Source organism: Phoxinus phoxinus, assembly GCF_949152265.1.
Source record: "Phoxinus phoxinus genome assembly, chromosome: 8".
NCBI lineage: Eukaryota > Metazoa > Chordata > Actinopteri > Cypriniformes > Leuciscidae > Phoxinus > Phoxinus phoxinus.
The window spans coordinates 8,992,541-9,014,220 of NC_136883.1; the positions used below are offsets into that span (position 1 = coordinate 8,992,541).

At 37.3% G+C, this 21,680-nt stretch overlaps 2 protein-coding genes and 1 long non-coding RNA gene across 14 annotated transcripts in view; 1 reads left to right on the forward strand and 2 right to left on the reverse strand.

Annotated features, from left to right (window-relative positions):
- The first annotated feature begins 3,683 nt into the window (after positions 1-3,683).
- dmxl2 (Dmx-like 2) overlaps positions 3,684-21,680 on the forward strand; it is a 73,723-nt gene continuing 55,726 nt past the window's right edge. For all 12 annotated transcript variants that reach the window (XM_079620322.1, XM_079620328.1, XM_079620326.1 and 9 more), the window contains exon 1: positions 3,684-4,062. In XM_079620322.1, coding sequence (XP_079476448.1) covers positions 3,976-4,062 — 87 coding nt within the window. In that variant the 5' untranslated portion in view covers positions 3,684-3,975. The remainder of the gene's footprint in view (positions 4,063-21,680) is intronic.
- LOC307003190 (uncharacterized protein) lies at positions 15,267-19,894 on the reverse strand. The gene is made up of 2 exons (XM_079621367.1): positions 18,682-19,894; positions 15,267-15,501 (listed from the first exon to the last, which is right to left on the reverse strand). Exon 1 carries the CDS (start codon positions 19,597-19,599, stop codon positions 18,685-18,687), a length of 915 nt encoding a protein of 304 aa, XP_079477493.1. The 5' UTR covers positions 19,600-19,894; the 3' UTR covers positions 15,267-15,501; positions 18,682-18,684.
- LOC307003298 lies at positions 19,953-20,839 on the reverse strand. The gene is made up of 3 exons (XR_013798666.1): positions 20,602-20,839; positions 20,312-20,568; positions 19,953-20,241 (listed from the first exon to the last, which is right to left on the reverse strand). It is a non-coding gene; the product is annotated as an uncharacterized lncRNA (long non-coding RNA).

Sequence of the window (21,680 nt, forward strand, 5' to 3'; positions counted from 1 at the left end):
TATTTATTGAACAAAACATCGAATTTGTTTCCTGGTAGTTTTGAGGTTATACAATTTTGCATGTGAACTTACTAATGCAAAGCACAAAAGTAAAATGATCTGATATTGAGACGTATCTGCAGGGGTGCTTTCCTGGTTTTCCGGTCAAATGACAATATTATTTTCAGACAATATGATTATCATGGACCTTATAATACCCGAAGAAAGCCCTCTGACCTTTTGGTTATACCGCACTGACTTTTTGTGAAATTGTTTTAAACTAATATTTTAAACCAAATTCATAACATTAAATGATTTATCATATATGTGACCCTGGACCACAAATCCGGTCACAATTTTGAAATTTAGATTTATACATCATATGAAAGCTGAATACATAAGCTTTCCTTTGATGTATGGTTAGTTAGGACAATAATATAGAGATACAACTATTTGAAAATCTGGAATTTGAGGGTGCAAAAAATCTAAACATTTTAGAAAATCGCCTTTAAAGTTGTCAATTTATGTATTTATATAAAAGCATTTAAAATATGTTTTGCCCTCCGTATATTTAAACCAAGAAAATAAATTTAGCCTATATGTTGCATTAAAAAAAAAACGTTATTTCTTGTCTATATTTAAAATATATTTTTGCCCAAAAATAAATAAATATATATATATTCAGTAGGCCTATGGGTTTAAACCGTTTTTTAACTATATTTCTGAATAATCTTTGCATGGTTAGACCACCTTGACAGTGACACCATTGTAACGTTAAGCCCCACATAAAATAAATATAGAATTTGAATTCATGAAATTTAAATTCTGAAATTGAAAACATATTTATCATATGTGTTTTTGATCATATTTTAACTGATTGTTTTTTATCAAATTCATTTAAACTAAAATGTGCATCCTAAATTTGACCCATGAACTATTGGGTATATTTAAACTATCAACTATATTTCAATTTTTAATTTACATTTTTAATTTTAAATTTTTAAACAATTGTTTTTAAACATAATCTATTTCTTCCATGCACATGTCTCTTATATGATCGTCTTAAAAAAGCTTCTTTTGTTGGTATAAAGTAGTTAGTCACACAGATGTCATCCATTTAAACAGTACTGTGAAAGTTCTACATATTAAACTGATTTTCTGCATCTCAGCAGCTCTCTGAAGACTCATCTTAAGAAGAAACTATGCTTTTTTAAACACAGCCTGGAGTGCAACATAGCATTTACCAGCAATGTATATTGGATAAAGCATATATCATTCAAAATGAGAGACGAAATAGAGGCTGAAATACTGATACTAGAGGCTAAATGTTTGTAGAGGAATCCCCTGTGTCAAAAGAACCAAGGGTGATCTTTGCTGTTGGCTGTAGCACGACTGTCACTTCCTCTCTGTGTCATTCCTGATATAACACTCGTGTGCATGAGCTTTCTTGTAACCATGCAGGAAGACAGCAAAAGAGGCAGTTTCACACTTTATAAATACTCTGCTGTGGTGATTAAAATCAGTCCCCATGTGATGCACAATTCCAGCTAACTAAGCCACATTCTTGAAATGACAAAGATTCATTCAAAACTTCCAGCACATCCCACAAGTCAATGTTCAACCCAGATAAGGTTTCGTAGCTGCGTGTGTAGTGGAATTCACGGGAGAGGATGTTTTGTCCGTGAGTGACCTCTGCACACACAATCTGGGACACACAGACCACATGATCACGAGCCCCCGGTCACTGAATCAGTCAGACTGAGCAAATGTGTGTGACAAGCTCTTCTCTTTGCTGCAGGTGTTTTCCTGTTGGTGCATATATGGACATTTACACAATGCTCAGATCATAGGCGGTTTCCATTAATACTTGCTTAGTCACGTGTTGCATTGCACAATATGAAAATCATGCTTCAAAATTACACATTTATTGTTTAAGTTCTCAGGCATATCTAAAAATTTTAAATAAATAATTGATAAAAGATGCAGTATCATGCACAGTATTATTTTTTAATATCTTGTTTATGTTAATGTGACTGTTGTGTACCAAGTCATGTAATCTTATTAATATCATGCATTATGAATGTCATGTTGTTAAGTCATTAATTAGAGAGAATGCAATTTAATGTTACAAATGGCATGTAATGTTGTGAATGGCATAGCCTGTCATTATGAAGATCATTTAATGTCAATAATATCATGGCATGACAGTCAATGTGATGAATGTCATGTAATATCATGAAATGTTATAAATGGCATATTATGAAAGTCATTTAGCGTTAAGAATAACATGCCATGACTGTTAACGTTATATGTCTACATTTCATCATATATGATGAGTCATTTAATGTTATTAATGTTGCATCATGTTTTGAATGTCATGCAATATTACAAATGGCGTATTATTATGAATGTCATTTATCACTCCATAAATTCATGTCATGTAATAAATGTCATGCTCTGAATGTATGAATGTATTGCACTGTTATGAAAGTCATGCAATGTTTGCTATGATTTGAGCCAAGTGGTGTTACGTAGTTTGATAAATGACACATTATTATGAGTTTCATTTAATATTATTGTTTTATCATGTTTTGATATCATAATGTTACAATTGTCATATGATGTTGTGACTGGTATAATCATTAATGTCATTTAATATAAAGAATGCCATGACTATCAGTGTCATAAATGTCATGATATGAATGCCATGAATTATTATAAATACTATAGTCAAATAAAATAATGTGTGAATGCCTTTTTCTGTATATTAGATTTAATGTTATTGTCTTGTCATGTTATGAATGTCATGACTGTCAATTGGGCAAAGGTCTTATAACATTATGAACTGCATGTAATGTTATGAATGTCATGTTACATGTTTTTTAGAACACACCAAACCGGCGCGTGCAGGGGTGTTGGGATTCCCTGCGCGTGATCAATTGTAGCGCTGAGTGTGAATATGGCCTTAATTAATCCAGGACTGTGTGAAATCATACATAATAACTAAGTTTCTTTATTATTTACCTGGGCTCGGTGTGATCTGTATTGAACAGGACCCACCGAACACCCCCGCATTTAATTTCCCTCACCCTCGCAGCTCACCGATCAATGACCGCGTGCATCAGACGCGTCACGCTCGTGCGCGCGCCACGAAAACATGGAAGCGCTTTAAATGCCCTAGATGTAGACACAATAGAACGAGATATTTGATCAAATTTACAATACTTTGATTTATTTTATGTAATAAAATCACAGCGTTTGTGTTTTGTCCGCAATTGTACCGATATAATGATGAGTATAAACAGTTTAAACATTTACGTGAAAATTATATTTGGGCACACTAAAGTGAATGTCTTCCTCAACGATCTCACGCTTGTAAAATAATAAACGCCCATGAACACAATGTGCACTCTGTCTATTATCCTCTTTAAAATAATGTGTGAAACCATCCAAGCACTTATCAACAACAATGAGACAGTTTGTGAACTAGTATTTTTATTTTATTTTTTACATTTTGCTTTAGAAACAATTATTATTATCACCATTATTAATATTATTAATACTATTATTATACAAATCCTAACATTACCAATTCAAGTTTAATGTTTATGAAACTGTAGTGTCTGGTTGTTGTACATCTATACTGTCGCTGGCGTGGGGTCGCGCGCACGAGGAGCACGAGCGCCGCTGCGGTGATCGTGCCGCGCGCTCCAGTTTCAGCAGCAGCAGCGGGAGGAGAAACGTATAATCCGCTCGTAAATGTTGACAGCTACGCGACACGAGCGATTTTAACCGTTCTATCCAGGAAACTGGACAGCGGGACACATATTTCAGCAGAGCCCGTGTGTGTTTAAACGCACGGGGTGTTTAGAGACGGATGAGCGGCTGCCAGGCCGGACGCGGGTGGATGGGATTCCCGGTCTAGATGGAGAGAAACCTAGCGGGCGGAGAAGCGTCGCTGCTGTAAATAATTTAACATCAGCGTGATCAACAAAAATGCATCTTCACCAGGTGCTGACGGGGGCCGTTAACCCAGGGGACTGCTGCTACTCCGTGGGAAGCGTCCACGACGTCCCGTTCACGGTGGGTGAGAAATAAACCTACGCGGCGCGTTATTTTACGCTTGTGCGTGATCGATGATCAAGCGTGACGCGCGTGCATGCAGCCTGTGGGCACCACCATCATCACCATCATCATCATCATCATCATCATCCTCCTCATCATTCTCATGATGCGTGTATGAGTTCAGTGTGCCATCTGTCATCCTCAAGGTTATCTGCGGTGTGTGTGTCCCTGCAGATCAGTAACACGCACGCACACACAGGCACGCACACCTGCAGTGTCTCTATCTATGCAAACTCTAACATGCACGATTGCATGACATGCAATGCATGTTTATATATGTTGCACTGCTCACTCATGATGATGATGATGATGATGATGATGCATAGCAGCAAAGGGTGATGATATTCGTTGGCTGTGGCTCACTCACACACAAGCTAGCTAACCGCCTAGTACCTAGACAGCATCGGATGATTGTAATTCCCAGAATGCTGTCTATGGATGTTGTCCAGGTTGCTTAGTAGGTTTTGAGAGACTGCCATTGTGGTTTTGATGTTGAGCCCATCAGCTGTGCACACAGTGACGTCAAAGAGTACAGTCGACAGGCCAGAGTATCTCATGTAAAGACGCAATCACTGCATGATGTGCACTCAATGAATTAGGCCTGCATTAAGAATGTTTACTCAGTTCATTGCCTTTATTTGCATTAGGACAACAAAACGTGTTGCATAAATGTGTAGTGAACTTAGACAAAAAAACAATATGCACAAGAGAATGATTGCATGACATGCATTGCATGTTTATATTAGCTATATTATGATGCTCATGAGGATGCCTGATCAGGCTGGTTGCTTGTTTGGCATTAAAACTATACAAAATGCAGAAATGTGATTCAGCAAGCTGTTTGGCAGCACTCCTATCTCGCCATTTCGATCTTATTGAGCTCATCGTGAAGACTGCAGTGCTGGAATATTACTGGCTGCTCATAAATATCTGCTGTCAAATGTGGCGTAGATCAGAAGACGATTGTGTTTTTTTGAAACGTCTTTTGAAGGAAAGGTGGTCTGATGTGGGATTTTTGATTTGTCAGTCAGCGGCTTCCACAGAGCAGACACGAGAACTGAAACCTGCAATTCAACCCGAATATATCTCTGTGGTTTAACACCGCTTCTCCATCAGAAAGTACACACACATGCTTGCACATGATTAGGTCAGTTTGGACAGTTCAGGAGATCAGTTTCTCCTGGGAAATGATTGTCATTAGCTTTCGCAATAGCTGTGTTTGGGCAATTATAGGTGCTGGTAAATTCCTGTTGTGTGAAACTTGTTTTATACTTTTTGTTCAAAGACCCTTTGTGGTCCAAGACAATATTCAAAGCCCCACCCCCACATTATATATATATATATATATATATGTATATGTATATGTATATGTATGTATGTATGAAGACTTCAGATGCAAAAGCCTCTGTGCCATCTGAAATTTTCTTCTAATTTTTTTTAATCATTTTTATCATTTAAGCATTTTTATCAAGCTCGTATATTTAAGTTCAGTAATTTCACTTTAATGACAATTAATAGGTAATTTTCATTGCCATTAAAGTTAAATAACTGAACATAAACAACATAGGCCTACAAGCTTGATAAAAATGATCATTCTAGAAGAAAATTTTAGATGGCACTTGGAGGCTTTTGCATCTGAAGTCTTCATATATATATATATATATTCAGTATTTCTGCTGTAATGATGTCAAAGCTGCTTGGTTTTGATTTTTGTTTTAGGAACAGAAACTGGAAATATTAATCAATTCAATTTAGGGATGCACCGGTATGAAGATTTTGGCCGATAACCGATAATTCTTTATATTTGAAAGCAGATAACCGATTATATATTGGCCAATAAATCTAAATCCAAATTTTTATATAGCCTAATTTTTTAGAGCCTGATTACAAAAACAAAAGTCTCACCATTTATAGCCATGTACCAAACACACAATTATAATGTTCTCATTATAATTTTATAAAGCCTATATGACCTTAACTGTTTCATCTTGTAGCTCTATTAGATGTTTACTGATAGAAGGCCCTTTTTGAGAAGCAGTGGTCTAAACAGGAAGTTGATATCATGTGATCTGACATGCTATTTGGAGAAAACATGGTGCAATTAATTAAAACAATTTTTTTTTTACTTTTAAACTAATACTTTTCAAAGTTATCATAACTTTGTCAGAATCATTTGTTTAGAAACGGTTATATGACCTAATTAATATCAATTATTTATACACACTGGTTAAGATTTTTTGTATGTTTTTGAAAAGATTTTCTTATACTCAAGGCTGCAATTATTTGATTTAAAAATACAGTAAAAACATTAATGTTGTGAAATATTATTACAATATTAAAGAATTTCTGTTTGAATACATTTATATTGTGAAATATAATTTATACCTGACAGCAAAGCTGAATTGTCAGCATCATTTCTCCAGTCTTCAATGTCACATGATCCTTCAGAAACCATTCTAATATGCTGATTTTGTGCTCCGTTATTAATAATGGTTCTTTATTGCTGCTTAATTAGTTGATAACTGTTCATACATTGACCATTTTTTTCATAATATTTTGACAGAACAGCATTTATTTTAAATATAGCCTAAATCTTTTGTAAAATAGAAATCTTTTTGCCTTATTGAATAAAAGTATGAATTATATATATATATATATATATATATATATATATATATATATATGTATGTATGTATTATCTTACCCCAAAGTTTGGAATGCTAGTGTATCTCAGTTTCCAAAAAAAAGTCTGTAATGGCTGCTAAATATCCTTCTATCACAGCAATAACTTGCATTTTAAAATATATTAAAATACAAAACAGTCCTTCTAAATTGTTATAATATTTAACTAGGCTATATATATATATATTTTTTTTTTTTTTTACTGCATTATTCATCAAATAAAGGCATCCTTGGTGAGCACAAGAGACTTTTTAGAAAATTTTTAAATATTCCAAACTTTAGTATTCCATTAATTGTGATTGAATTAGGCCTAATAAATCATGATGTCAGTTTTTGTCAAGAAATGTTCCTTCCCAAATAAAAATATTTTCGTTATTAAAAAAAATTACAATTTTTATAAAAATTCAAAATATGATCATAGCAGAGGAGTAAAGCATTGAGTAGATAAAAAGACTCAGCACTGGGTTTGTGAGAGTTGTCAGTCTCACTTTTCGGGTGTAAAACCTTTTGACTCTTTGGCTTCCTGCTTACCACCCACAGCGTGAGGCCTGCACATGATATGGCAAACCCACAGGGTGTTAAAGAAGGAACATATTTGATCTTTTCATTATCTTTTGCTGTTTTGCAAGAAAGAGTGGCTTGTTTTGGGCTTGTTGAGTGGTGGATCGTAGTGTGTGTGTGGAATGCCAGTTGTCATTAGACATGGCATGAAAATGCAGCCCAGCGCAGTGTGTCTGAATATCTTACACTCATGCCATACTCAACGCTGACACACACTTCCACTCCTGCAGACGCCTCATCCTGAGGCCTGCTGGGATCATTAACCAGCATGAGCAAAGGGTGGATCAGCACTAGAGGATTTCTATGCCTTTGGGTTTTATTTGAGTGCTGAAACCTCACTGGAATAAGATTGCATCCACAATTGCAACGTTCAGATATCGGGGCTCTAGACTGCTGTGACTAATTGGTTATTTTGTGACCTTTTTTCCCCCTGAATTTTGTTAGAGGTTGTGCTGGTGCCACTAACAATTTGCCTAACTGATAAGCGCTGCCATTTCTGTTGCATTTGAGAAACGTTAAGTGACAAATGCACTTAAAGCAGGATGAAGCAGAGCTACTCGTTTGACCGCAAACTGATAATCACGATTACTTAATAATCACACGATTACTTAATTTTTTTAATTGCGATTATTAATCATGATTATTTTCATTTGAAGAAAAAAGATGTGATATGTGAAATTACCTTCATAAATTTATGAATTAATCATAAAGTTAATTTCACATACCGCATCTTCTTTAACAGCCTACACCCACCTAGCAGGCCTGTAGGTGGCACATGGACTTCATTTAACCAACTATGATAGCTATTATATCAATAAGTCAACTTAAAGGGGTCATCGGGTGCAAAATTCGCTTTTATATGGTGTTTGCATATAAATGTGTCTTTGCAGTGTGTGGACACAACCACCATACAATGAAAAAAATCCATTCTCCTTTTTTTTAATCCTAAAAAATTCTAAACACTCTCAATAATCAAGCCGTTTGGATTTTCTGAGCAATATGATGTCATATTGCTCATGCTCCGCCCACAACCGCTGACGGACTGTTCTGTATTAGCATATTTCCACCCTCAGCAATTACCGCATTTTCCGGACTATAAGTCGCATCAGTCAAAAAATGCGTCATGAAGAGTAAAAAAACACATATAAGTCGCACCTGACTATAAGTCAAACATATTGTCCGGAAAATACGGTAGTATACTGTCCGCCGAGGCAGCACTTCATGTCTTGTGTTGACCCCCCCCCCCCCCCCCCCCCCCCCCCATGGAAGAGAGGGGTGGGGTGAGCAGTTGCTAAAAAGGGTTTTGTTTTACACAACTATTGAGGAATTTTAACTAAAGTATGTTACAAATTTTACATGAAGACGCTAAAGAATCATACCCACTTGTGGAAAATGGGCATCTGATGACCCCTTTAAGTTAGTCAAATGAAATGTGCATTTCCAATAGACAAAACGTAATGTATTAATAATACCCCTCGGCACATCAGTGCTACCATATCAGATGCTGGCGCTGTAGAAATTGCTTTCAAACGTTAGTCTGGAGCCCTGGATATTTTTGAAAAATGTAAATATGGCTCATGTCTGCCAGTACACATGAGCTGATGTTTATCACTGAGCTTATGACGCATAGCATAACAAGCTGCCATGCTTCCGGGTTTTTTAGACAAACAGCTTGTATAGATGTTGACATGAACAGTGCTGTGGTTTTTCTATGGGATTTTTTAAGGGATAGTTCACAGAAAATGAATATTCTGTCATTATTTACTCCCCCTCATGTCATCCAAAACCATAGGACTTTTGTTCATCTTCGCAAACACAAATGAAGATATTTGAATGAAAAGTGAGATATTTCTGCGTTGATGGTCCATGCAACCAAAGCTTCAAAAAGTTGATAAAGACATACTAAACATCAACCATATGAATCGAGCGGTTTAATTCAAGTCTTCTGAAGACTTTATATGATGAACCGATTGAATTTAAGCTTTTATTCGCATATAAACATTGATTAATGCACATCAGTAGGTTTGTTCTTCCTTTGATCCACAGATAATGGTGGACATCTCTACACAACTAGGTTAAAGGAATATTCCAGATTATTTTCAGCATATTGTTAATGGACAGCAAATGTGGCCTAATGTCGATTACCTTAGATAAAGTTAGAAATAATTTGTGTCTCAGTGTAATATATCACAACAAATAAAGAATTAAAATATTCAGCAGTCACACTGTTTTAGTGCTTGCACGTTCAAACACGATAAAACCACTTACCAAACCAGTCTGTACACAGTTATATAAAGTCATTCACTTTCGGTAAAGCATCAAATTAAATCTCGTTGATACCAGGAAGAGACAAGTGGTTGTTTCACCATAAAGAGCAAATAGTAACTATGGGAATTTTGTTGGTAGTGTATAACCAAAAGAAGAAAGACAGTCCCACCACAAAAGTAGAAATATTAAACTTTTAAACTGAAATATTAATTTTAAATGCTTTACAAAAATACAAGCTTCATATTTCAAACCTGGTAAAAGCTGAATAGATTACGTTTGTTTATTAGTTGATCTGCTCTTGTTTGTCGACTGAGCCATCTGAGTTCAGTATACGGTGTATTAAAGCTGATACTTCACAAAATGAAGGTCTTTTAGTATTTAAACAGTGCTGCTAATGTTTGTCAGTAGCTGTTAACGTACTGTGGAATAGCCCTTTATGAGATTAAAGCGTTCGGTTGGACTAGTCTTGAGCTCTGAAGGGTATTACAATCACTGCACACATGTCGGATCAGGAATGCTGACAGGCACGCAGAGCCGAATCGGGCAGGATGAGTCGATTTGTCTTCTCCCAGAGGATTGTGTTCTCTCAGATTGATGAATGATGTCTTGCTCTAGTCGTGTTCAGTCTCAGTGTCTCGTGAATGATATTTTACCGCACTGAACACACACATTGTCTAGAATGATACAGGTACACATTTATTACATGGTTTGGTTCTGTTTCCTAGTGGGTTTTCTACTATATTTTGTTCAATTAATTTGTAATCCGCTAATTGAGTTCTATCAAAGTCCCATTTAAGGAAAGTCTGTTCACTCGGTGGCCATATTTGCTACACTCCTATTTGAGTGGGAGAATCCTTAAATCTCAAAAACTGCTTGCTGAACTCATAATTAAATAACATTCAAATCAGCAATGAAATCTGACATGAACTGTCCCAAATTTTTTGTATATTATAATAAAAATAAAAAATCAGGCTATACGAGCCAATGCGCATGTGCAGTCATAAGTGAGTCTCCGGTTTCTATGGGAACTGGAGCTTCTAATGGAAGCTGCAATGACTTACTTTATCAATCTGTGATTGGCTCTCTTACTTATAAGGCGTGATGCATTCTTCCATATTGCAATTGTAGTTTCTCCCATTCATCAGTAATAGGATTGAACTGTCTTTGTATATCTATAGTCTTTGGTTCAGTCAGATTGAGTTCAGCCTAGCTGATTTGAGCTTAAGTTGAGTTCAAATGAGTTAAGTTCAATTGTGTTGAGATTAGTTTATTTTAGCAGGATTGCTGCGGTACACTGTGTTCGGCCATACACCGATTACATTACTTCCCACCATGGCACCGCCCCTTCTGTCATTTTGCTTTTTTTATAGAAATAAAAACCATTTAGTTCAGTTGGACAACAGACACTAGTTATAAACTGAAAGGCTTACGACACGAGCTGCAGTGTCGCAGCACTATTTATATACTTTGTAAATTTTGTCTTAAGAACAATATTAAGAAAAGTGTTTGGGAATACAAAATATTCGTATCTTTTTTCTTAGAAAATAATACGAAAAAACGGTTAAGAAGAATTTTATTCTCAAGAATGTTTTGTGAAATGGAATTAGGCTATATGTTCATATAAGGGTTTCTCTGTTGCACACACACCTCGTACTGCTGCATGCGTTTGCTCAGTCGTGTCTATAATGGGAATGAGTGTCATTTTGAGCTTGTTTGCTTTCAGTACCTCTGTGCTCTCTTCCCATTAATAAGTCATAGAGAGGATGAGAGCACACACACACACACACACACACACACACTGCTCAGAACAACAGGTGCAGCATTCGGCTTTTCAGTCTGGACTGATTAATGGCTTGTGGCAACCTGTGTGTGTGCATGTGTGTTTACACTGTACCAATTATGTACTGCTTACTACTGCATAGAATATACTTTATAGTGCACGTAGTTTTATTTTTTAATAAAATTTGGTCACATGACCTCATTACGTTACTGAGTACGTCCCATTATCATCTAAAATGTTATTTTGAAGTTTGAGCCTTTGAACAGTTGATTAAAAAGTAGCGTTGGGAATCCAAAATGGATTCCAATTCTGGATCAGATATTTAAGGTCAGGATTTTGGATACTTGTTATACAATTACAATGTTTATTCCTGTTATCTGTTCCTTTGTGTGGATTTTAATATGACTTTAAACCATTCAAACGCAAGAAGACCCACGTGCTGTTTAGTGTACTGCGCACACATCCAAAACGTCCACACAGAAGGCCGCCTCTCATACTGGGTGCTTCTAATTTCTAATTTGCGCATCCTTGCTTCCTTTTCTCGCGTCTCAGCTCCACCCCCTTTAGGATGCGAGGGAAGGCTGCAAGGAAATAAAATGAGGACTGAGGAAATCGAAGGAAATTTTATGTATATTGGAATATTATTGATCATTCGAACGTCACTTCAAAGCATCATCTGCTGTGCTCAAAGGATCTGCCCTTATGTTGGTGAAGTTTGGTTATTTCAATTCAAAATATGTGAGACGTATGGTTTATATAAACTGTAAAGGAAAAGCATAAATTTAAATTAGTGTAACAGATGTAAAGGGATAGGTTAATTTATATGTGGGTCAGATTTCTCAATAAGAAAGACTTCTATGCATAGGATACAGCTGTGCATCCTCGCTCATAGCTCCTCTGGAATCTTCCTCGCTCCTCGCCTTCTCGCGGTGCAATTCGAGAATTGAGTTGTCCTTCAAGATGGCTTTCTTTGATCTGTTTCCAGGTCATACGATGGAGGTCTGAGGAGCAAGGAAACGAGGAAGCATCAATGTTATTATTAAGAAGCACCCACTGTATAGTGGACGATACTGAACGGAGTTCTCTTTTTGCACTTGAACGGACAAAAACACTCAAAAATATGTCAAAATATTCTCGCTAACATGTCTTTTAAGGGGTCATGCACTGCTTTGATTTATTGTTTTATAATGTTTCCTGTGGTGCACTTAGTATGATTTTTACATAAAAAATTGTCATAATTTAGAAATAAAAGGCATTTTTCCCAACTCTGATTTGAATGCTCTGTTTTAATTAATAATAATAATAATAATTGTTAAATTTATATAGCGCTTTTCAAGGTACTCAAAGCGCTTTACATAGAAGGGGGAATCTCCTCAACCACCACAAATGTGCAGCATCCGCCTGGATGATGAGACGGCAGCCATATTGGGCCAGATAGTCCACCACCACCAGCTTACTGGTGGAGAGGAGACCATGAAGCCTATCAGTATATGGGGATGATTAGGAGGCCATGATGGATAGAGGCCAATGGGCAAATTTGGCCAGGACGCCGGGGTTAAACCCCTAGTCTTTTTCCCGAAGGACATCCTGGGATTTTTAATGACCACACAGAATCAGGACCTCGTTTTAAAGTCCAATCCGAAGGACGGTGCTCTTTGACAGTATAGTGTCCCCGTCACTACTGGGGCGTTAGGACCACCACAGACCACAGGGTGTGAGCGCCCCCTGCTGGCCTCACTAACACCTCTTCCAACAGCAACCTAGTTTTCCCAGGAGGTCTCCCCCCCAGGTACTGACCAGGCTCAACCCTGCTTAGCTTCAGTGGGCAACCAGTCTTGGGCTACAGGGTGATCGACTGCTGGTTAAGCTGATTTTAGTTAAGTGTTAAGATTTAATTTAAGTGTGTCTGCTGTGAGACTTCAGTGTAAACGCCCACTGCTGTGATTGGCTAACATCTTTTGAATGTGAAATAGCGAAGTATTAAATGTTTAACTCTCTTGAAAACTTTTAGAACGCTTTTACTATTACGGCTCTAAAGGTTAACTAATCGTGAAAAGTGTTGATTATAGCATTATATTTAGATCGTGGCATGAAAGGTTGCAGTGATGAGCATTGTAGCCAATGATATCACAGGCATGTTGATCTCGATTTCTGCAACCTAACGAACGCTTTCATCATAACTAATAGTGCAAACACAATGTAAATAAGAGATCTGTTGATTATTACGGGAGTTTGTCGCAATTCCAGAACTCAGTCACTGATAAACTCACGCAGTTTGATTGACAGCTCTATCGATTGCAAAGGGAGCGTTCTTTGATCACGTTATATATAATTTAATCACAGTTTAAATAACATAATATTCTTGCTGCCTTGCTAACGTCAAAAGGCAAAAAGATAATCCACTCATTGTTCTTGACTGAATAGCTTTTAGGCTATAACTTTATTTGTAATGTATTTTATTTATAAAGTGCAGTGTTATTTTACATTGGATTTACAGTATCTGTACCTGAAAATCTTTGGATCTTTCGGTTGTATATTTGTGCAATTGCTAATTTGTTTATTTGTTCTTTTTTAATTACCGTTTACTTATCTTTAATAATGCTTTAAATTTATATTAGTTTTTGCTATGGTATTTTTTTTAAAACATAAGCAAACATTTCTTGTGTAAGTGTTCTATTTTTCAATGAGATCTAGAATAAAAGTGAATTATATCTTACGTTTTTTTTACCTTATTGGAAATCGAATTTTTCAGTTTAACTTGATGTGTTTTTAAATTTAAAACGGTGTATTTAAATAAAACAAACACTAATAAAAATGGCAAAAACACACAACAAAATTACTAAAACTCAAAGTAAATTAAACATTAAAAATAAAAACTAATGAAAAATATTAATATAGACTACAAGAGTATCTCAATAAAACTAAAATAACACTGCAAGTGCAATTTAGGCACTTGTAGCAGATCATCCAGATATTTAATGCATAGAACTATTTTTTTAGACTGCAATAACAGTATGAGTAATACGTGCTTTTTCAGTAGATCAACTCCAGGAGGAAATGTAACCCAGAAAAAAGGCATGCATCAGTAAGCATATTTAGATCATCAAATGGGCACATCTGTTTAGAGAGAAGGACACTGGATCTGTACTTTCCTACTCTATGTAGAGCATCACACTCATGGTGGTGTTTAACCCTGTCATTTTTGTATTTTTACTACAACATTTTAAATTGTCACAACACATTGTGTTTAGATGGTATAATTATAAATTGTAAATGTGTGTGACTCTGACCCTTCAGTCTGACTCGGTCTCTCTCTCAGTTGTGTTATGACACATATTGCTACATTGTGTTGCCAAAGCAGTTTCACTTGAACCACAGCCAACGTAGAAACATCAACACTTGAAAGTGAACTTTGAAAGTGACATAATACTAATAATACAACTACAAAATAAGGAAGGAAAATTGAGTTCCCCATTCTTTTTAATGGTTCCACCCAGCCGTTTGGGGATGGATTTCTTTTTTTATAATTGAAAGATGTCTTATACTCACCAAGGCTGCATTTCTTAGATTAAAATGACAGTAAAATGTTTCTTATTATTACAGTTCTTTACCGTATATACAAGCTTGGAGACCTCAGCTGACATAGTATGTTTGTCCTCTTTTGTTTATGAGACATAATCAATGGTTTTCATTCAATGCAATGCATGCCTAAAGGTTCAAACTAAATTCTGTCATCATTTACAGTACGCATCAAAAGTTTGGAAATGTTTATTTTAGTTTTAAATGTTTTTTCAAAAGAAGTGATGACAGCTGAATTTTCAGCATCATTACACCACAGTAATACATTCTGTTTAATTCAATTCAATTCAATTCAAGTTTATTTGTATAGCGCTTTTCACAATACACATTGTTTCAAAGCAGCTTTACAGAAAATGCATTTCAAAAATATACATACAAAAATACAGTTAGTTAATCATGAAATTTAGGGCATAACATATCGCCGGCGTTGGGTCGTCTCTTCACAGGCGTCGAGTCGTCTCATCACAGACGTTGGGGCATCTGAAGTCTCCATGAGAGGCTGGATACATAACTGGAGCTGACGAACTCTATTTGAGTTATCTCGGGACAGGCGTCCCGAGATAACAACAAAAAAGGCAGATGGGAAATAATTAGCGTAGCTGCTGTTCTTAATATGAATGCATTTGATCTGATTTAACTGTAGTATAAAAGGTATGAGATGCATCATGTGAATGCTTGGCTAAAGAGATGCGTCTTTAATCTAGTTTTAAACTGGGAGAGCGAGTCTGAGCCTCGGACAGTATCAGGAAGGCTATTCCAGAGTTTAGGAGCTAGATGTGAAAACGCCCTCCCTCCTTTAGTGGACTTAGATATCCTAGGTACGACCAGAAGCCTCGAATTTAGCGATCTTAAAGAGCGCGATGGAATATATGGCGATAGAAGATCTCTTAAATACACAGGAGCTAAACCATTTAGGGCTTTATAGGTCAGTAACAATACTTTGTAATTGATACGGAACTTAATAGGTAACCAGTGTAGAGATGATAAAATTGGTGTTATATGATCATATTTTCTTGACCTAGTAAGAACTCTAGCAGCTGCATTTTGGACTAACTGTAGCTTGTTTACTGAGGATGCAGGACAACCAGCTAATAGAGCATTACAGTAATCTAGTCTCGAGGTCATGAATGCATGAACTAACTTTTCTGCATCAGAAACTGATAGCATATTACGTAGCTTAGCAATGTTTCTAAGGTGGAAAAAGGCTGTTCTTGTGACATTTGAGATATGATTTTCAAAAGACAAGTTGCGGTCTAGTATAACACCCAGGTCTTTTACTGTAGAGGATAAAGTAACAGGACGTCCATCTAGATTAAGGTTGTATTGTAAGAGGTTTTGTGGGCAGTTTTTTGGACCAATCAGTAATACCTCCGTTTTATCTGAATTTAATAGAAGAAAATTACACGTCATCCAATATTTTATATCTTTAACACACTCTGTCATTTTAGATAATTTAGTGTTATCATCTGGTCGTGATGAAATATATAATTGAGTGTCATCAGCATAACAGTGGAAACTTATTCCATGTTTTCTTATAATATTACCAAGTGGCAGCATATAAATTGAGAATAGCAGGGGGCCTAATACAGATCCCTGCGGCACTCCATAATTTACTGACGTTATCTTTGATTTTTCCCCATTTAAATGGACAAAATGGTAACGGTCTGATAGGTACGATCTAAACCAGCTTAATGCCTGTCCCTGAACACCAGTGTAATTTTGAAGTCGATCTAAGAGTATTTTATGATCTATAGTGTCAAACGCAGCACTAAGATCGAGTAAAACTAGTATTGAGATACAGCCTTGGTCAGAAGCTAAAAGTAAGTCATTTGTAATTTTAACCAGCACAGTTTCTGTGCTATGATGTGGCCTGAATCCTGACTGAAACTTTTCATAGATATCGTTTTCTTGCAAGAAAGAGCACAATTGAGCGGACACAACTTTTTCTAGTATTTTAGACATAAATGGAAGATTTGAGATGGGTCTGTAGTTTGCTAGGTTATTTGGATCTAATTGTGGTTTCTTAATAAGAGGTTTTATAACTGCCAGCTTGAATGTTTTTGGAACATGTCCTAAAGATAGAGACGAGTTAATAATATTGAGAAGAGGCTCTTCCACAACAGGTAACACTTCTTTCAGTAGTTTAGTGGGTATTGGATCTAATAAACATGTTGTTGGTTTAGATGCAGTGATAAGTTTATTTAGCTCTTCCTGTCCTATAGTTGTAAAGCACTGTAGTTGTTCTTGAGGGGCGATAATTGAGGCTGAATCATAAGACGCTGTCAAAGATTGTACATTTACAATTGTGTTTCTGATGCTTTCTATTTTCTCAGTGAAGAAATTCATGAAATCATTACTGCTAAACTGTAACGGAATATTTTGTTCAGGTGATGTCTGTTTATTTGTTAATCTAGCCACAGTGTTAAATAAAAACCTTGGATTGTTTTGGTTATTTTCTATTAGTTTGCGTAGATGCTCAGACCTGGCTGCTTTTAGAGCCTTTTTATAACGTGACATACTGTCTTTCCACGCGATTCTAAAGACCTCTAAATTAGTTTGTTTCCATTTGCGCTCTAAGTTACGAGTTTCTCTCTTGATAACATGCGTAGCACTGTTGTACCATGGTGCTTTAGTTTTCTCTCTAACCTTTTTTAATCTAATTGGTGCAACAGTTTCTAATGTACTAGAGAAAATGGTGCTCATACTGCTAGTCATTTCCTCTAGTTCCTCTGTTTGTTTGGGTTCACTGAGGAGCGGAGATAGATCAGGTAAGCTATTCAAGAATCTATCTACAGTGGTTGGAAGGATTGTTCTGCCTGGTCGATAACGTGGCGCAACATGACACATTTCAGCCGTACGTAGTATGCAAGTTACCATGTAATGATCAGTGACATCATCACTTTGCGGTATAATATCTATATCGGTTGGATCGGTTCCATATGATATAATTAAATCTAGAGTATGATTAAGACGATGAGTGGGACCACTAACGTTTTGCTTGACCCCAAAGGAGTTTAATAAATCTGTAAACGCAGCTCCTAACGCATCATTTGTGTTATCAACGTGTATGTTGAAATCTCCAACAATTATTGCCTTATCGGCATTGACCAATAGATCTGATAGAAAATCTGCAAACTCTTTTAGGAAATCAGCGTAAGGCCCTGGCGGTCTATATACGGTAGCCAAGGCTAGAGATAATAGGGATTTCTTTCTTACATCTAGGAGCGTAACATTTAGAACAGTACTTCAAACGAATTAAACCTGTGGCCTGTTTTCTGAGTAACATTAAGAATATCTCTATAGATTGTTGCAACACCGCCGCCACGACCAATCAGACGGGGCTCATGCTTATAACCGTATCCTGGTGGAGTGGACTCATTAAGACCGAAATAATCATTTGGTTTAAGCCAGGTTTCAGTAAGGCAGAGTACATCAAAGCTATTATCAGTGACCATTTCATTTACAATAACCGCCTTAGGTGTAAGCGATCTAATGTTTAGAAGACCTAGCTTTAGAAATTGTTTTTGTTCACTAATATTGAGATTTTCTGGTTTAATCACAATTAGATTTTTCTTAGATCCTGCAGTAGATTTATTGTTTGGCCTCACTAAACGAGGAATAGACACAGTTTCTATATAGTGTTCTACACTGGTACTTATATCAATTAATTTGGGACAGCAAAGAATGTGATTTGGACTTTGACTTACTAGTCATATGGTGTGTAACGTCTTGGAGATGTTGTCCGACAGAACAGCCGCTCCGATTCTGCTGGGGTGCAGGCCATCAGCACGGTAGAGCCTAGGTCGCTCCCAAAACAGATTCCAATTATTTACAAAGAGCAGTCTCTGTTCATTACACCATGACATCAACCATTCATTTAGTGCAAACAATCTACTGAACCTTTCTTGTCCTTGTCGGTACGTGGGAAGCGGTCCAGACACGACGATCTTTGCTTCAGGCGATGTTCTGCGTACCGTCTCGATCAGGCTCCTGTAGTCCCTCTTCAGAACCTCCGTCTGTCGCAGCCTGATGTCGTTCACCCCCGCGTGCAGCACGACAGCTCCGACGCGCTCGTCACCGTTCAGGATCTCGGGGACCTGCGCAGCGACATCGAGAACACGAGCACCAGGAAAGCAGTGAGTGCGCACCATACCTTTACCTGAGGTAGCGCGGACATGCCGGACCATGGAACTGCCGATGATCACAGCGTCGTCGCGTTCCGTCTCGCGAAGAGGGGAGAAGCGGTTCCGGGTGGAGATCTCGAAGACCGGGAGGGGCGGAGAGGTCCTTGCTCTGGTCCTGGCTCGTGTCTTCCGCTGTGGCATCATCCAGGGTCCATGGTGCTGTGTCGGTGTCGGGGTAAACGAAACCAGGGGTGCTCGGGTCCTGTGCAGAGAAATACACGGAGTAGAGGAGGCCGGAGTCGAAAAGTTACTAACCACTGACTTGTGAGCATCGGCGCGTGATGCTTCAAGCGCTGATCGTCGGTCTCGCAGCTCGGCCTGCCTCCCCAGCAGATCACGGATCTGCTTCTCCACGGACTCCAGCTCCAGCCGCACCGAATGCAGCTCAAACGTGTCCTCACCTGCACTCAGAGGTAGACACACATCCGATATATTCGCCATTATGACAGATGAACAATAAATTAGCAGTGATGCTACCAATAACACTACTAATTTAGGACTGAAATCATGGATAGAACCCGTATCCTTCCAGTGATTCGAGTGTAAATAAGACGGTCGATAGGCGAGACCACGCGTGCAAATGCTAGCGGGCTAACTTAACGTTAGAGATAGTAACGGAAGTTCGGAAAGTTGGATATAACCAGCGATATCAAAGCAATCCGATTGTTTTTTTATAGAGAGTAACGTTAGTATCGGAGATATGTTCACATGCTCACAAACTAACAGTTAAGCGATTCGAAACACAAACTCCAACACAACCAAAGCGGTTCGAACACAAACACAAACAGAGCGATTTCAGTGATTCGAGTGTAAATAATACGGTCGATAGGCGAGGCCACGCGTGCAATGCTAGCGGGCTATCGTTAGAGATAGTAACGGAAGTTCGGAAAGTTGGATATAACTAGCGATATCAAAGCAATCCGATTGTTTTTTATAGAGAGTAGTATCGGAGATATGTTCACACGCTCACAAACTAACGTTAACAGTTAAGCGATTCGAACACAAACTCCAAACACAACCAAAGCGGTTCGACCACAGACACAAACTTCAAACACAACAAGCGATTCGAAGCACAAGCACAAACTTCAAACACAACAAGCGATTCAAAGCACAAGCACAAACACAAACTTCAAACACAACAAGCGATTCAAACACAAACTTCAAACACAACAAGCGATTCGAAGCACAAGCACAAACACAAACTTCAAACACAACAAGCGATTCGAAGCACAAACACAAACTTCAAACACAACAAGCGATTCGAAGCACAAGCACAAACACAAACTTCAAACACAACAAGCGATTCGAAGCACAAGCACAAACACAAACTTCAAACACAACAAGCGATTCGAAGCACAAGCACAAACACAAACTTCAAACACAACAAGCGATTCGAAGCACAAGCACAAACTTCAAACACAACAAGCAATTCGAAGCACAAACACAAACTCCAACACAAACAGAGCGATTTCAGTGATTCGAGTGTAAATAAGACGGTCGATAGGCGAGGCCACGCGAGCGATGCTAGCGGGCTATCGTTAGAGATAGTAACGGAAGTTCGGAAAGTTGGATATAACTAGCGATATCAAAGCAATCCGATTGTTTTTTATAGAGAGTAGTATCGGAGATATGTTCACACGCTGGAAAAATAGAAAATGCTCGTTTCTAAATTAGTGTAAAGAACAAAATTAAATTAATTTAATTTAAAGTATTAAATTAATACTTTAATTTAAGTATTAAAATAGAAAACAATTCTTTTAAATTGTAATATTATTTCACAATATTACAGATTGTACTGGATTTTCGAGTAAATAAATTCAGCCTAGGTGAGCATAAGAGACTTCTTTCAAAAACATATATAAAAAAAAATGTTTCCAAAATTTTGACAGGTACTGTATATGATCATATGTCAATCTTCCATTGTTGGTAGTCTTAATGCCACAAAAAACTTCAAGCGAAATCGAAGAACAAACTGGTGCGACGTAATCTCTAACCAAATCAAAAGTTCATGTTGTGTTTGTTTCGGGAGTTCGAAACAGCTCGCCAAAGTGATCTTTCTATAACAGTTTGCTAACTATTATGTAATAGGTATGTGTGGCTCTGAGGCTGACGTGGACATGTTTCTGGTCCATTTCTTTTGTTCAGTCCCTCGAGGTTGGACATCTGCGAGTACAAATATGAGCACACTTAAGAGCCTCTTTATAGTAGAAAATGAAGTTGTAATTCTAATAGAAAGAGATGCTGACACTGTTTTTTCATGTTTAATACTGTAAAGCTGTTTGCTTTTAAACCATCTATTGTATAAAGTGGTATAAAAATAAACGTGACTTAAGTGGAGTGCTGAATTGCGGAGCTCGTGAAAACATCCGTCACTATGATCAAATGCTTTCTTATCATCTTTTTTCTCATCGCTGTCATTTTTGTTGTGCGTTTATTTTGTTATTGATTCGAAAGCGTGCAGGACGTAATTAACACAGTCATCTAAACGCAGCGTGCATTCCGAACTTCTTTTTTTACCCAAT